At 35.1% G+C, this 16,536-nt stretch overlaps 1 protein-coding gene across 2 annotated transcripts in view; it reads left to right on the forward strand.

Annotated features, from left to right (window-relative positions):
• Window positions 1–484: 484 nt before the first annotated feature.
• The window catches only part of LOC134533907 (endoplasmic reticulum mannosyl-oligosaccharide 1,2-alpha-mannosidase), a 29,440-nt gene continuing 13,388 nt past the window's right edge, over window positions 485–16,536 (forward strand). Inside the window, exons 1-7 of one of the 2 annotated variants that reach the window (XM_063371695.1) lie at window positions 485–956; window positions 5,435–5,590; window positions 5,677–5,824; window positions 7,085–7,270; window positions 10,096–10,244; window positions 12,231–12,419; window positions 16,141–16,328. In XM_063371695.1, coding sequence (XP_063227765.1) covers window positions 864–956; window positions 5,435–5,590; window positions 5,677–5,824; window positions 7,085–7,270; window positions 10,096–10,244; window positions 12,231–12,419; window positions 16,141–16,328 — 1,109 coding nt within the window. In that variant the 5' untranslated portion in view covers window positions 485–863. Of the gene's footprint in view, window positions 957–3,883; window positions 4,539–5,434; window positions 5,591–5,676; window positions 5,825–7,084; window positions 7,271–10,095; window positions 10,245–12,230; window positions 12,420–16,140; window positions 16,329–16,536 lie in introns of those variants that run through there. The other variant, XM_063371696.1, reaches the window with a different exon arrangement.

Below are 16,536 nucleotides of genomic sequence, written 5' to 3' on the forward strand. Positions count from 1 at the left end.
CACTTTGAGCAGCATAATGAGTATGGACCTTTTTTTTTTGAATCTTTGTTGAGGGGGGGGGGGGGGGGGGGGGGGGCGGCGGCAAGAATAAACAAACCGATCGCTGCCACTACGTGTGACACAACAAAACAAAAGTTCCAATATTAAAATTATGTTGGAAATAATGATAAAAATAAATTTATCTCAAGGTATTTTAATTGTCTTCCGGCTAAATCACGTAGTTAGGGCTTGAAATTCTATTATTCAAGACTTCTGGACCTGCGGTCGTAAAGTCCTGTGTGTTATCACAATGTCAACAAAGAAAAATAAAAACTGTCCTTTAAAGTTTTACATGTATTCATACCACACTGGCTCCCCTTTTTATTGTAGGGCATTTAAATAATTAACTCCCTTCACTACAATTAATTAGTTCATGAAATATGTTGGCATTTGATTTGGGTTTGTCTAATTTCAGTTTATAATACACTTAGGGTTTTTTAAAATTATATTTTCTTAATGTGCAAGGCAAACAAAATTTTACAATTGTTTTGCTTTTATTTTATACCAAAGGCTAGTAGGAAAATGTTTAATTTATTGGACGTCATTTTGTGTGCTGTCATTTGTTTTCAAATTGTCAGAAAGAATTGTTATTCAAAAATGTCGAGTGAAGTTTGCTTGCAGTTTGATTGTATTGAAATGTAAAAATTCTAAGGTTAAGTTAAAAAACATTTAATTTTTAAGATCAAGCCTTTTGTTTCTGTATATATTATAAAATGTACAGTGTACATTATAAAATTTTGATTGTTCAATTTGTTTACATTATGTAATTTTGACAAGTCACAAAGTTAATAATTGGCAGCTGGAAAGCTGTCGGCAAGTGCATAATGTTAGACGGCCTAGGAAGAGATTACGTGAAATTAAATGTCACAAATGAACCTGAGAGCAGGAAGCAATGGACGAGACGAAGTTTGTGGAGGGTATGTTAATAAATTTCTTTATCAATTTAGTTCGGTATACCGGTGTGTCAATTCGTGTGTTATTTAGTCAGAATCTGACATCGCATGTTGTTTACCGACTTGGTTATTCTGGAGCAGAGATACCTTATCCATAAAAAAAAATCCAAAGTGCTTTTTCTTGACCTTCTGCCATTATTACCAGTCATTCTGTAAGATGCTGTAGCAATACTTCAAATAGTTTACCATTCTATCTAGTAGTTAGGCTAGTTTAGCTATTTAAAAAATGTGAAATCGTCAAAATAGGGGTAGGTTAGTTGTGTGAATGGTTGGTTAAGTAAGGTTAGCTACATGTAAAGTATAGTAAAATAGGATGGACAGTTAGGTTAGGGTGGTAAGCATTACAGGGGAGGAGAAGGGTGGAAAGGTTGGACTATATAAGGAGATAAAGGGAGAGGGTGCACAGAGGTGGTAATAGAGGACGGATAGATCACGGGTGGAAGCTCCAAAGGGAATGGACGCAAACGGAAAGAGGTAGGCATGTTTTCCTTGGGAGGACAGGGAGGGATTGGAATAGACTGGAGGAAGAAATGCTGAGGGCGAGAGATGCAAGGGATTTGAGGAGAAAACTAAAAAGGGGGAGAATGAGAGAAAGGGAAGGACTCTTTGCCACCGGGTTAAAGCCCAATTGCGAGTGCAACATATCAATTCAATTCAATGTAGTTGACCCAACCTAACCAATCTTTCACACCATTTTTCAGTATTTTAACTTTATCTTACCTAACCAAACAAATCATTAATCGTGAGAACAATTGATTACGTTAGCGATGTTATAATACTTAAAAGCAATGTGGACAGTTGGTGAGATTACATTAGTTATATTAAAATTATTGTGAAAACATCTGTACGGTTGGTTAAGAATGGCCTATTATAATGTAGCAATCATAACTAATGGTCGACACATATTTTATAGTATTGTTTACGTAATAAATAAAATAAATAAATAAAAATACCCAAAAAAGACAAAAAACACACAAAATTAAGCAAACAATTGCTGTTGTCAACAAGGATATGAACACCACAAAATATTCCGAAACAGGAATATGGTCATCAAACAAAGAAAAACAAAGAAAAATGTAATAAGAGAACGAAAAAAAACAACCCACAAATGATGACAACACAAAAATATTGAACCCAAAATAATGCAGCACAACAGTTGAAACGAGACATAAAAACACGACAAAACGAAAAGACAAACAAATACAATAGTTTTATTAAAACACTGTGTTTCCGTACCATGTGCGTCTCTGCCTGAGGACGGGAGCAGATAGCAGTTCCCGAAACGTCGCTTGTTTCTGTTTTGGTAAAACTATTGTATTTGTTTGTCTTTTCGTTTTGTCGTGTTTTTTTGTCTCGTTTCAACTGTTGTGCTGAATTATTTTGGGTTCAATATTTTTGTGTTGTCATCATTTGTGGTTTTTTTTTTCCGTTCTCTTAGTACATTTTTCTTTGTTTTTCTTTGTTTGTTGACCATATTCCTGTTTCGGAATATTTTGTGGTGTTCATATCCTTGTTGACAACAGCAATTGTTTGCTTAATTTTTTGTGTTTTTTGTCTTTTTTGGGTATTTTTATTTATTTATTTTATTTATTAGTTTTTCTTCAACAGAAAAAGTTCTCAGCAATGACGTATGTCCAAAAACTTACATCAAGTCATGCACTCCCATTGCACAAATCTTTTAAAGATAACATTGTTTACGTAGTTAACCTTACTTAACCATTCATTAAAAAGGAAAACTACCGGTTAACTACTCAAAATATTGCAATGTCATTTTAAAGAATCAACTTATATAACAGAGAACTCTTAATTCCCTTTTCATAATCTTATTTGTTTTCTACACTTCTCTGCCGAAATAATAGATTAATCATACTTGGTTATGTCTATTACTTAGTCAGTTGTCCAAATATTTGCTAAATGTTTTTAAACTGTAAATTTGATTACCTATAAAGAAGGCAGTTGTTTTATATAAAAAAAAAAAATCAAATTATGTTAATATATTTTATGTTGTAGCTATGTGATAAATTATACAATTTGGTTCACGTTCAAATGATGTATTATTTAAACTGTTGTCGTAAAGCGTTCTCCCTCTGCTTCCCATTCCAAGTGTTTGTTGCACACCAGGATACTTTTTTTTTGTGTACATGGAATATACTATGGAATATAACTATTTTAAACAAACAATGTTTTTCCATTTATTTCAGTGCAAAATTATAGTTGTACAGAAGGCAATTTAAGATTTTTTTTTTTTTAATGATTACCAGTTTAAAAATACATTTTAGGAGCAACTAAACAACACGTAGAGAAAGTTTTAAGTTATCAACACCAAATTTGTAAGTCCTTTTGGTATCTTTACCAACTTATGAGTATTATTTCTAAAGATATTGGGTATTGTCATATAAAAGCTTACAAAATTAATTTGAACTCATATTTTTAAAAATCTTTTGCAGTAAACAACTACACAGAACAAGATTTCCTTTTCTCTGTACTGTTTTTATTTTATTTGTATAAGGTAATATTTGGGTATTGTGATAGGAGATAGCTAGTACAATACACCAACTAACACAACTGTGGATTTAGTGTAAGGAAGTAATGAAGTCTATGTACTTCATATTGTGCTGCAGTCTTATAGTTAATTAATTAGTTTATTTACTGGAATGTTCCAGAGCATTGCTCTGTTTTGGATCTGTATGTCTCTGTGGCAATATTGTAAAAGATTTTTCCTAAGAAAACCTCACACTTTCATCTTTATTTTAATGAGATTTTACATAACACATATTGCACATTTAATACTTACAACCATTAATTTTACATTTATGTGTTACAGATAATAAGGAATTGTATTACATTTACATGGATAGGTGACAAGATTAGTTTATTACTCTACACATAACTAAACACTCGTCTCGTACATCTTTCACCGATAAATTTTAACCAATTTAACAAATATTCTTTCAAGTAGCATGTTTTGATTTTTTTCTGGTAGGTCATTGTATAGATTGGTTGTATTAACTTTGACTTTGGCATATATATAGGTAGTTGGCTGTATTAAAGATATTTAAATGGTTATTTCCAGCATATCTTTGCTTATGTACTTGAATTGCTTGGAATTATATGAAAAAAGAACAGTGATTAAACGTGTTAATAGCCTTGTACTACAAACTATGCTTGCTGGCTGGTTTTGCAATCTAATGGGCCGTATTTTACTTCCGAGAAAGTGTGGATGGGATGGGGTCAAAAAGGACAGGCTATACATCTTGATAACATACTCTTGCAAAACTTCTAATTCTTTTATCATAACCTTTGACCTATGACCCTCATGTTGTGCACAGATACAGATGATGTGGATGAATTAATGCATAATACACATTTTTGTGGATACAAAAGTGGGTTACTTATTTTTAAGCACGCAATATACAAATTACAGGCACAACTTTAAACTTAAAAAAGCTAACATAGGCAGACAAGGTTAAGTTACTGTCAGCTAGCCAACCTAGATACTTAGAAACATTTCATCATCATAATCAACTGCTTCCAGCCCATGGCCAGGTCAGCAAACTTAGCAACCTTTACTTTATTTAGTATAATTTAAGTGAAAAGAATTCCTGTTACTTTGGATATGATCATATGCTTAGCAAGTTTTTGTTGCATTTATTGTTAACTTGTTTGGCATAAGCCTTGTTTATGTTATATTATGTTATCTTCAATATTTAAAAATTTTGTATATCCTCAAAAAAATTGTTAGTTGAATTTTATTAATTATATTAAAGATGCTTTAAATATTTAGACAAGATGTTATGTATTTTTTTCATTGTGATTTATTTATTGTATTTCATGAAAATCAGCAATATTTATAGAATGTGTGTTGTGATACAATGTAAGCAACCCATAATGGTGATATATTGTAAATATTTAAGCGTAGTTAAATGAAATTGGCTTCTTTTTCATATATTTTCCTCGTTAGATATTCTTTTCAGTCATTACAGTACAAAACGCTTTTTCGTAGTTAATTTTTGTGTAATATATAATATTGAACTATCAAGCAGTAATATGTAGTTCTTTTATAACTATTTCTCTTAGCTTTGATTCTCCTTGTTTGAATTGCGAATTAAACGTAGAATTTTATAACAACTAAGCTTTTTCGTTTGGGCATTTCATCGATGAAGAAGACTGTTGTACGTGGGGTGGTCCCGAATCTTTTGGGATCCAGCACAGGTGTCAAAAAAACGTGTCTGCAGCGATATTAGTTGTTCAGATGCAACCATAGTGCAGTCACTATGTGAACCCCTTACTTGTTTGAAGTTCAAACACAGGACTAGTTTCCTCTACTTGTATAAGAAAGGTAGTGGAAATTAGAACTGTGCCTGTACAGCACCAGCTAGCTAGCTTGCACGCAAAGGAGTGCCACGCTCCCGTGTGACGGAACACCGTGGCTGTGCTTCCAGTGGTGGAACCAGCTGTCCAGGTTCCAGCGCAGCATGTTGTACCTCGTGCTCTTCGCGGCGTGCCTGGGCGCGGTGTACTTCCTGCACCCGGGCCGGCCTGACGGCTCCCTCGACGAGCCGCGGGAGCCGCTCCAGCTGACCACTCTCGTCGACAAGGCGAGTAGACGCCGCTTCTGCGTGTTTCCGAGCGTCGTCACACCGGTTGTCGTTACCTCCTGTTTGGGCTTGTCTTGTTACTCCAGGAGGGGGCCGACACGGCGTTGAAGGAACATGCCCAGGGTGGCAAGCCCTTCATCGAGAAGCCCATCCAGCCCGTGTTCCCTGTTGCGGACGGCGACGGCAACCAGAACCAGGTGGGATCCCCGCCTAGGGGGGCAGTCAAGTTCTCTGGTGAGTAGTGTTCAGGACCCGCTCCACCAGTCTAGTGCCTCGGCTCTTCTTTGTGTACAGATGTAACTGTATTATAGCTTTTTGGTTTCATCTGAAATGTGTATCATCCATTCACAGTTTATTATTTATAATTTTACTTCACTATCAATTATTTTAAATTTTGTTTGAAAGTAGTACACTTAAGTAACCTATATGCATTGTTTATAATGAATCAGTAGGGACAGTATAATGTTGGTCAATTGCAATGTAACCGAAATAACACCGCAAAGCATGTGAATACACAATGAAGTACTGAAATGCAATTATAATCGTCTTCAATCCAAACTTCACTCTAATGATGAATACATAATCTTTTAAATATTAAATTCAATGAAAATAATTTGTTTTGAAATGAAATTTTTATCACATTTTATGCAAAAAAGTTGGAAAAAGTTTACTTTGTTGTTATCTTCAACTGTTATTAGTTACTAATTTTTACATTATAACATTAGTACATTTTTCAAACACATAAATGTTTAACAGATTTATTTTGTTTGTTTCAAATAGTTTGACATGCTTATTTCAAACTGTGCATTATGTATCATTCGAATTGACACAGTTTTGGAGAAATTGATGTGGTGGAACATTTAAGAGTGATATTTGTTCAGTATTAGGCACTATTTTTTAACAGATTTCTTAAAAATTAAAACCAATAACACCATAATCTCCTGTTTTAAAAATGAAACTGGCGTGAAAATAAAACCATAAATCCTTGTCTCTACAACGCAGTGTTTCTACAGTCTGGAGAATTAGAGAAGGAATGTCAGGCCAGCAACAGTTGTTGTTTCCTGTCGAGGTACACATCTTTTTTTGGAAATGGGTGTCTAATAAGACAATTTTTAGAAACTGTATGAGGACTAACGTAACTAGATCACTGGCATAGTTTCTACTAAAAATTTTTTCAATATGCTAGTCAGGAAAATAAATTGTACTTAAAGCATAGAAACATTGCAAATAAAGTTTGTGTTTTTTTTTTTTTGTATTTCACTTCACTAATAACTTTTACAAATTATGTTCTTATCATTCTTACTTCTCAATGAGGAAATCATCTGAGTTTGTATATTTTATGACATTTATGCTTTGTTCTGATGTAACATGAGTTTTGAATGTGGTTTGCCAATTTAATTATACGAGCTTTGGATATTGTAGAAGGGCAGGAGGTATTTAATTGTAATTGCCAATGGAATGACGTAACTGTTATGAACGTTGTGGTTGCCTCAGGGCCGACGAACGACCGCCAGAAGGCGGTTGTGGCAGCGTTCAAGCACGCGTGGCGCGGCTACAAGAAGTTCGCCTGGGGCCACGACCACCTGCGGCCGATCACGGCCAGCTACCACAACTGGTTCTCCCTCGGCCTCACCATCGTGGACGCTCTGGACACCAGTTACATCATGGGGCTCAGTGAAGGTGACCAGTCCTGCTTCCCGAGTGTTCTCCCGTGCTGTTAGGATTTGTTGTTACTGTGAGCACGGGTCAGGAGGTGAAAACTGAGTTTTACCCATTAATTGGGAGAGAGGTAGAAACAGAACGACACCATCCTGGATTCGAATTTTCATACTTTTTTTTAATTGATTAATATTAAAAATGTGCAATTATTAACCCAGAGAGCACACATTGTTTTTATTTTCGGAGAATGTAGAAGAGAGACTGTTGACAATATTTTTTTTACAGTCGTGATTCTTTGAAATGAGTTAAATTTTTAACCCTCTATGATTTATCAAGATTACCTACTTGTTCTAGTTGCTGCCAAACATAGTATTGTTAACCTTAAGGCACTCCATTGAATTAGGCACTATGCCACAGCAAAAACATTTACTTTTAAATAGTAAACTAAAAATTATGATGGTCAAGGAAACTATTGAATCCAAGATGGAATTTTTCCTTTTCTGCACCTTTCTCAACACTACTCACTGCATTGACTCCTGTTGCCAATTTTATTTTCCCCCTCTTAAGTCACACCATTCATGAAATCAATATTCTTACACAATATGGGACTGCAGTATTTAAAAAAAAATTGATTCAACATTTCAAAATGAATTTTTTTTTTTTAATTATTTCTCACCAATAGATAGGATTAAATCGTACGGAACTCATTCACAAAAAAAATTCATTGAAGCTAAAATTATTTATTAAGAAATTTATATTGGTTTTCTGCAACATGATTCCTACATTGTTTTTATATTTATCAGTTAATTATTGATTACGATTGAAAATGATTAAACTGTATTTTATGCACATAATTAGATTGATGAACAAACATTTTTTGAAATGAAAATTTTTACTTTTTTAAGAAAATGAATTGCCAAGGCTTTTTTTTCGTTTAATTTTACACCTCTGTTAAAAGGAATCATGTACATTCCTCTATTTTTTTTTTTTTCCTTTTACTGTACTTTGGATAAATTTTACTCAGACTCCAGTAAAGTGTGGGGAAAAAAATTTCCGTTGTATCTTAAACTTTGGTTATAAAAACAATTTGATATTTATGAAAATTGTGATATTCAGTTCAAATAACAAAAATACAGTACATGCAGTAGCTTATTTCACAATGTATTTATGAAAACATATTATCAAAACTCAATACTAATTTTCAGTTTTTTTTTGTTATTTAATAATGTGTATTGTACATAATATGTTACAATATACTTACAGCTAATGTTTGTTAGTAGATTTATCAAAATTACTACAGTAGTTTTCGAATTTTTTTATATAGACACACACAAACCTACACATTACTAACGTACTAATGTACTACCAAATCTTAACCCCCAAAAGACAGTATTTTTTACTTAGTTTAGATTTTAAAAATTATTGGTTGTAAGTAGGCTTGTGAGAATATTTGAATTTTCGTTTATCAACATGAATATAGTTTATTATTCGTATTAGATTAAATTTTGAATACTAACTCTTTGAAAAAATTAATTTTCAGTCGTTTACGAGTACTGCTATGCGGGATCTTGAAAGTCTGGAAAAATTTTGGGATCACAGAAGATTTTCTCGTCGAGTGGGGACAATATCTGCATAGGATTTTAGTAATGTTTAAGGGTTATTTATGTGGAGTTTTTTTGCTACATCTGTCCACGTAAATTTTGAGAAGACTAATACGGAAGGCCGGATTTAACACATTAATTCGTAACCATTACTAACATCCACGTTATCATCTAAAGTATTTTATGGAGAATAGAGTCCGGCAGGCTGTTAAAAATATATTAGAACTGACAGCGTACTGATAATGATAAATACTTAAAAATCAAAACACTGCACTGGTGTTAAAGTTGACAGTATTAGATCAGAGGGTAGAAACTCGGCATGCCAGCTCCGTGGTTATTTTCATTCAGAACGTGGCGACGTATACTCACATCAAAGACTCCTAAAGCTTAACAACCGACAACAAATTTTTTCTGGTGTATAATACACAGTGAAGATGACCGGATACAGGCCTCTACACTCACACTCCTAGTGTATTGACAGCTCAGGCAATTATCTTCTCCTGCATAGCCCAAAAAAAAAGACACTAAGCGAGGGAATAATCTTCACCTCTTTCACCAAGGACACATAAACTTGACAAAAAAAGAGAGGAACATTCTGAGCAACTAATGTCACCTTAAAATTTAGTTAAAACAAGCCAAGAAATGTAATCGATAATTGTTAATATAAATAATATTTATTTTCACATATTTAAAAATTCAAACAAACAAGTTACGTATTAATTTTTTTAGATTTACATCATGTTTGACTATATGTACATTTAAACTGCCCACTGCACAATTCTTTTTAAACCCACCCTCTTGACGTTTCTCACACATAGACTGCAATTACCTTACATATTCGCTTTGCACTGATTATTAATTTTTTTTTGCAGTTCTTATTAAATTACCATGTAAAATAATTATTTATATTTTCTTTTCAAAAATTGAATATTTCAACAACAAAATATACATATAGTAATTGTAGTTGTCTTAATCTAACCAACCTTTCAATTAGTATTACGAATTTTATAATTTCCCAGAAGCCACTATACTATACACATTTATTTTTTCTTACTACATATATGTATTTATATGTGAAAAAAAAATTTATTGGGATTCTAATTCTTGATATTCATATTCGTATTCTAATCAAATTAAAAAAAACGGATAGTCGCACAGGATTAATTATAAGTAATTTGGGAAAGGTTATATACATATATATAATATGTAGTGTGTTTTGTAATATGTCTATTTTCAATCTTCCAGAGTTCTCAGAAGCCAAAGACTGGGTGGAGAAAAGTCTTCATTTTGATGTGAGCAAAGATGTCAACTTATTTGAAGTGACTATCCGAGTCCTGGGCAGTTTGCTAAGCACATATCACTTGACTGCGGACAAGATGTTTTTGGACAAAGCGGTACGATATTTACGGTATTTACGTAGCAAGTTTAGGGAACAGTGAATGTAAATTATTTTAATAAAGTCACCTCACTCTAATATTGATACAAAAATAAACATGCATCTGATACGCAGTCTCTTCCACCTACTTCCCTTTCCATCCCGTTCATCTGTGTGTGTCTCTCACTCATCACCCTCACCCTCACGCTGACGGCTCCAAGACTTCTGGCATGCTCTACGTCTGTTGACTTGGCCGCAGGCAGGAAGATACTATATTCTAGTTATTAGAATGATTTAAATTATGAAGTGAATTTATTACGATTTTCACTCTCATTCATAAGACTTAATTTTTTCAAGAAAATAATAGTTTTATCAAAAAATATAAATTTTGTTATTGATCCCGAAAATTTTTTTGTTGTAAATTTAACTAAAATCTTGTAGTGGCTGTATGGCACAAGTGACTTGGAAGGACCTATGTATATGTGCAGTTAAATATACACGGTTCGTACATCTCCTTAATTTCCTTTAAAATTCCTTAATTTGATATTTATTCCGTGGGGCCCCTTAATATCCTTAAATTTCACCATGGCTCCAATAAAACTCCTTAATAAACATGTCATTTAGAAATTAAATACTCATTCTGTTGTATGTATTATTTTTACTATTAGTGATAAACTGTAGCAGCAAATCGATGTTGGGTGCAAGCACTTTTTGAATGTTTTACAATGGTATTTAGCTCCTCAAATACTCTTGTAACTGTGTTCTTTTGTCAATGGTAAGGCAGCGTGTGTTCTTTTGTCAATGGTAAGGCAGCGGAATTTTTTGAATAATAATAATAATAACAACAATAATAATAGTTTCAATTATGGTAAACTATGACTAAAATGAAAGCAATTCATATTCTGTTATATATATATATATAAAAATCAAAACACTGCACTGGTGTTAAAGTTGACAGTATTAGATCAGAGGGTAGAAACTCGGCATGCCAGCTCCGTGGTTATTTTCATATATATGAAGACATTTAATCCTTAAGAACTTCTTAATTTTTATAAATGTAAAAAGGTATGAACCATGATATACAAGTGCCTATTAAAAATGAATCAGAAGAAATCAAAGCATCTTACTTCATACGTAGTTTGTTACCATTTGTCTTTGTCCAGATTACAATCCTTTCAAGATGCTGTGCCTTAATATGATGCTCTTTACGTTTGCATTAACAATAAACATTAATTTTATATCTGTTACTTCTTCCGTATTTCCTCCCCTTTGCCCCTATAAAATTGTAAAGATCCCATTAATCTACATTGGTTTAAAACATGTTTTAACCCGTGGTTCGAACAAAGTGGTTTTTATATAATTTTTTTTTAATGTAAGTATTTAAAATATAATATCTTAATTTTTAAATGAAAGATCTAATTACATTTTAATAACAACAAAAGTTTGGTAATGAGTATTTCTTGTGATTTACAGGAACAAAAAAACTATATACTGATCAAGATCTTATCATTTAAGTTATCTGAATGAGTTGTAAAATCATACCCAGCTAAATATTAAATAGTTAATTCCTATTCTGTGGGGAATCCCCGACTTTACTGTAAATCATCATACTGTAGGAAACACCCATTCTATGGAGAATACACCTCCTGGGATTAAGTTCCAGCCAGATGTGCAGATTTGCTAGACTTAAGTTCTTTGTTGTTATAATGTTTCTGGTTCGACATGAGTGGCAGAAAGCAGGATGTTGTATGGCTTGCAGTTGAACATGGTGAGAACCAAAATAACTGGTTTAAACGTGTGAAACTAAGTTTAAACAAAAAAAAAAAGGTTGTTTGGTTTGTTTAAAAAACCTGTTTTTTTTTTCTTTCCAACTCTGATTCAAATTTTGTTTTCCCAGAAGCAGGCAGTGACCCTCGGGTCCAGCCCTGCGACCACATGTAGCGTAGCTAACCCCAGGGGTCTGGGAGAGGGTCTGATGAGTGGCGGCCTGTGCTCCCCGGGACAGGTGGACCTGGGCACCCGCCTGCTGCCCTGCTTCCAGTCGGAGTCGGGGGTGCCGTTCTCGGACGTGAACCTGGCCACCCGCAAGGCCCACTCGCCCAAGTGGAGCCCCGACAGCAGCACCTCCGAGGTCACCACCATCCAGCTCGAGTTCCGAGACCTCAGCCGCTGCACCGGCGATCCCAGGTTCGAGGTGAGTCGCTGCTCCAGGTACTGAGAACATCTGCGCTTGGGGTGACACAACTACCGTGTTTTCTCGCATAATCGTCGCACATTTTATACTAAAATCAAGTTTGAAAAGTAGGGGTGCGACGATTATGGGGGAAAAAAAAATTTTTTTTTTTTTGGGTTAAGTTATTCGTAAAAAAAAAAACACGTTCAGGAAAAATACGTTTATTAAAAAAATGGTGGAATATACAAGGGCACACCAAACAATTTATGTATATTGATAATTCATGCAACAAAAACCTTTCTTCAACTTTAAATAGAAAAACAAAATCTATGACCCGAACGCAAGCCACTTGAATATGTGACGTGAACTAACGCGTAACTACCGTTGTAGTACACATTTACCACGAAAGAGTGCGGGCCATCAAATGTAGTTAACTCGGCACTCGTCAGATAGCGCGCGTTGCATGTAATCGGCGAGATATCGATATTCGACTACGTGTGCACGCTCTATACGGGAAGCAACGTAACCAAACATGAGTGATGCCAACTAGCAATGGCTACAGTTTTATAAGCGGTACACCGTGGTGACGTAGATGAACAGATAAAGGTTATAACGTTTAAAAACGTCTTAAAAGAAAATTTACACATCAGACAGCTTCCTATTTCCGTTAATTAAATAAGTAAGTGGTAATTTCCGAATAAATATTAGATTTATACTTTAAAATACACCGTTTTATACGGAAAAGATACCTACACAAAGCGCTCGGAATCTAATAGCGGGACCAAAAATATCATGCGACGTTTATGCGAGAAGTTTTTTAATCCAAATTTTGATGGCCTAAAATATGGGTGCGACGATTATGCGATAAAAGAGGGTACAATAACAAAATATACAATAACCATAAAAAAATCTAGCTGTCCAACATTTATCCTCGTACATTCATCAACTTACTCCCTTCTCTCGATACTTCCCTTTAATGATTTTATATTATTTTGGTTTGTTATATGAAGGGTATAATTTACGTGTTGAAGTTCGTAATGAATATGTCATTTTGATAGATTTAAATTTTTTTCAGTTTATTTAGTAGTCTAGTAGTGATTACTTTGAGAGTGTGTGCGAGTCCACTGATCAAGATTTGGCAGGCCAAAATTGGCCCGCAGGCCATTGGACTATAAATATGGAAGTGAAATTTATTGTTCTCTTTTATTTTCCTATCTAGTTTGAGACAGCATAAATGCTAAAGAAATGTTTCATATATATATGTGTGTGTGTATTTGTATATATTTGTATACACACACACACACACACACACACACAATGAGACATAATACAGAGCCATATCAAAGTTATTCAGAGTGATCTATAAGAACTGAATTTAATTAGGTAATCTATTTTTAGCTGATTTCTGAGAGTAAATGTGGTGGAACTGGTGTATTTCCTTGCGGGACATAATTTTTCCCCACTTCTACTTTCTGATTTGCTATTTCACCAATTCACCCTTCAACTATATTATTTTATTTTATTTTAAAGAGAAATCAGTTAAAAATTGTGTGGCACTTTATTACTTAAATAGTGTATGTGTATTTAAGCTACAACAAAGGAAATGGCATCATGCAAGATGCCAGTAACGAAGCAGTAGAGTGAAAATGGCATATACAGTAGAATCTCGTTATAGCGAGCACGGTAATAGCGAGAACACGGCTATAACGAGGTATTTTTGAGGAATTTACGGCGTGAGAGCTTGAAGCGCGCTTTTATTTGTCTGCTTTATCTCCACCCCTCTCGCTCGCCACTAGACATCTTGCCGTTGACGCCTGTCACATTCTTCAGCCGTGCAGTCGCCACCTAAGTGCGTGGCTTTAAAAATAGAATCCCGTCCTTTCTTTATTTTATCAAACTTCCGTTAGTTATCTGTACCGTGTGTAGACAAAGTTTGATATTGGAACAGAAACAACGTAAGAAAGTATTTTTTACAAATTAGAAATATGTATGTTTTTGTTTTTATAATCGCGTATATTTTCACGTTTTTTGTTATTGTTATCTTAAAAGAGATAATATTAAATAGCCGCTCTCATGAGATTTAATTGTTTCTTGGTTAACAAAAACTATTAATTGTTTATATTCTATTTATTATTATTTACGCGACGTCATACTGTACGCGTACGCAATACGACTGGATTCGTTGCTGCAACATAAGGTTTGTTTGACTCGAGGTCTCTCGTGCTCCTCGGGAGTTGAAAGAGTTGGGAGCAAGTTGACCTGAGGGCAAAAAGAGTCGGTAACTTTTAATACACGAAGAAAACGCTATTTGTTGTTAAACAATGATGGCGGGAAATATAGCAGACATCGTGAGAAATTTGTTTGGAAATGAAGATTCATATGAAGATGAAGTTGTATTGATTTACCATATATTGGACTACAAATTATGAGAGAGCTTGATAAAGGAAAAAATATATATATATAATTATTGCTTTTTGACTTTAAACCGCCTGTGGTATGCATAAGCTAACCTGTACTAGGAAACTATTGCAAATATTTTGATTGTTAAATAAAGGACGCCGAATAAGTTATATTGTAATGTTTTTCCGCTTCAATGTCGTCATCTATTAAAATATTACCGTCATCACCAAATGCAGCTTGATAACATATTGACTCCATCGTCAAAGTCGCGCCAAAACAACCAGCAGACGACTTGCCCTCGCAACTCTTCCTCGAGAGGAGGAGCATCGAGAGCATGACCTGAGTGACCTGAGAGCAACTTGCCCCCGCGAGTAAAACGACCATCCGCCATACTGCTTCCGGAAAAGGGCGCCCCGAGAGTTGACAGGTCAAAAAGAGACCCCGAGTCAAACAAACCTATAACATAGCAAATTATGCGGTATCAGAAGTAACGAGTAACGTAACGATAGTAACGAGTACTAATTGTTATAGTAACGAATACATACGGGTACGTATTTTTTCGTTACTTTTACACCTCTAGTAGGCACTACCGTATTTATTTCCGAATCGCTAGGACAGTTTTCTTGTAACTTTTGTTTCGGTCAGTTGTTGGGGTATTTGTCCGGGAAAGGGGTGGTGATGGTTTGAGTTTAATCCCAAATTTATTTTCTAAAAAAGTTAACAGGTTTCTTTAAATGAAAAAGTATAGTTTTCCAGCGACTATTTCGTTTGAGGCGTACGTGCGTTGCCGCAGCCGCACTCCTGCTATTTTGTAAGGAATTAAATCGTCGCGCTACACTAGCACCACCTGTTAGAACATCCCGAACCAACATGGCCGCCAGCAGACAGCCCGCGTCGGCAATAGATAGCAGGACAATGCTGCGTCGGCCGCGGGCTGAGATGCTATACTTACGTGGCGTGGTAGGGTATTCTGGTTATTTTGACGCAATCGGTGATCGCATCCGTACTTATGGGGTATAGTTTTAAAGAGAATTCACACATCTGCTCACAGAAATTAAGATTTCGTTAATAAACCTGTTATTTTCCAATTATACAGGTTTAAACACAATTTTTATGCTATTTTCGGTTAATTTTTATATTTTGGGGGCCAAAATTTGTCCAATTCGGTTATAGCGAGGACACGGTTATAGCGAGGATCAAACCCGGAACCGTGACACCTCGCTATAACGGGACTCTAGTGTAATTACAAAAAACCAGTGTGACATGACAGGGTTGTTTTGTAAGGTTAAATTGATAGTGTTTGCATTGTTGTACTAGCGATATTGGGGATGTTTTTTTTCAGGACTCTGTCTCCAAGGTCTCCCTACACGTGCACAACCTGCCCAAGACGGAAGGGCTGGTGCCGATATTCATCAACGCCAACACGGGCCAGTTCCGCATGTACTCGACCATCACGTTGGGCGCGCGGGGCGACAGCTACTACGAGTACCTGCTGAAGCAGTGGCTGCAGACCGGCCGCACTGTCGACTAGTGAGTGGGTTTGTTGCGAGCCTCAATCTGTCTCCTGCCACTTGGCAGTGACAGCACTTAGAAGCTCTTCAACTCGGCTCGGTCGTGCCGGGTTGGTGAGTTTGCCGAATTATGGAACATATATGTACACAGTTTTAATACTGTGCAAACATGATATGAACCGGATGTAAAACGAGGGACACTGTATTGAAATGAAAACTGTTTTGAC

The sequence above is a fragment of the Bacillus rossius genome, chromosome 7 (assembly GCF_032445375.1).
Source record: "Bacillus rossius redtenbacheri isolate Brsri chromosome 7, Brsri_v3, whole genome shotgun sequence".
In the NCBI taxonomy this organism is placed as follows: Eukaryota; Metazoa; Arthropoda; class Insecta; order Phasmatodea; family Bacillidae; genus Bacillus; species Bacillus rossius.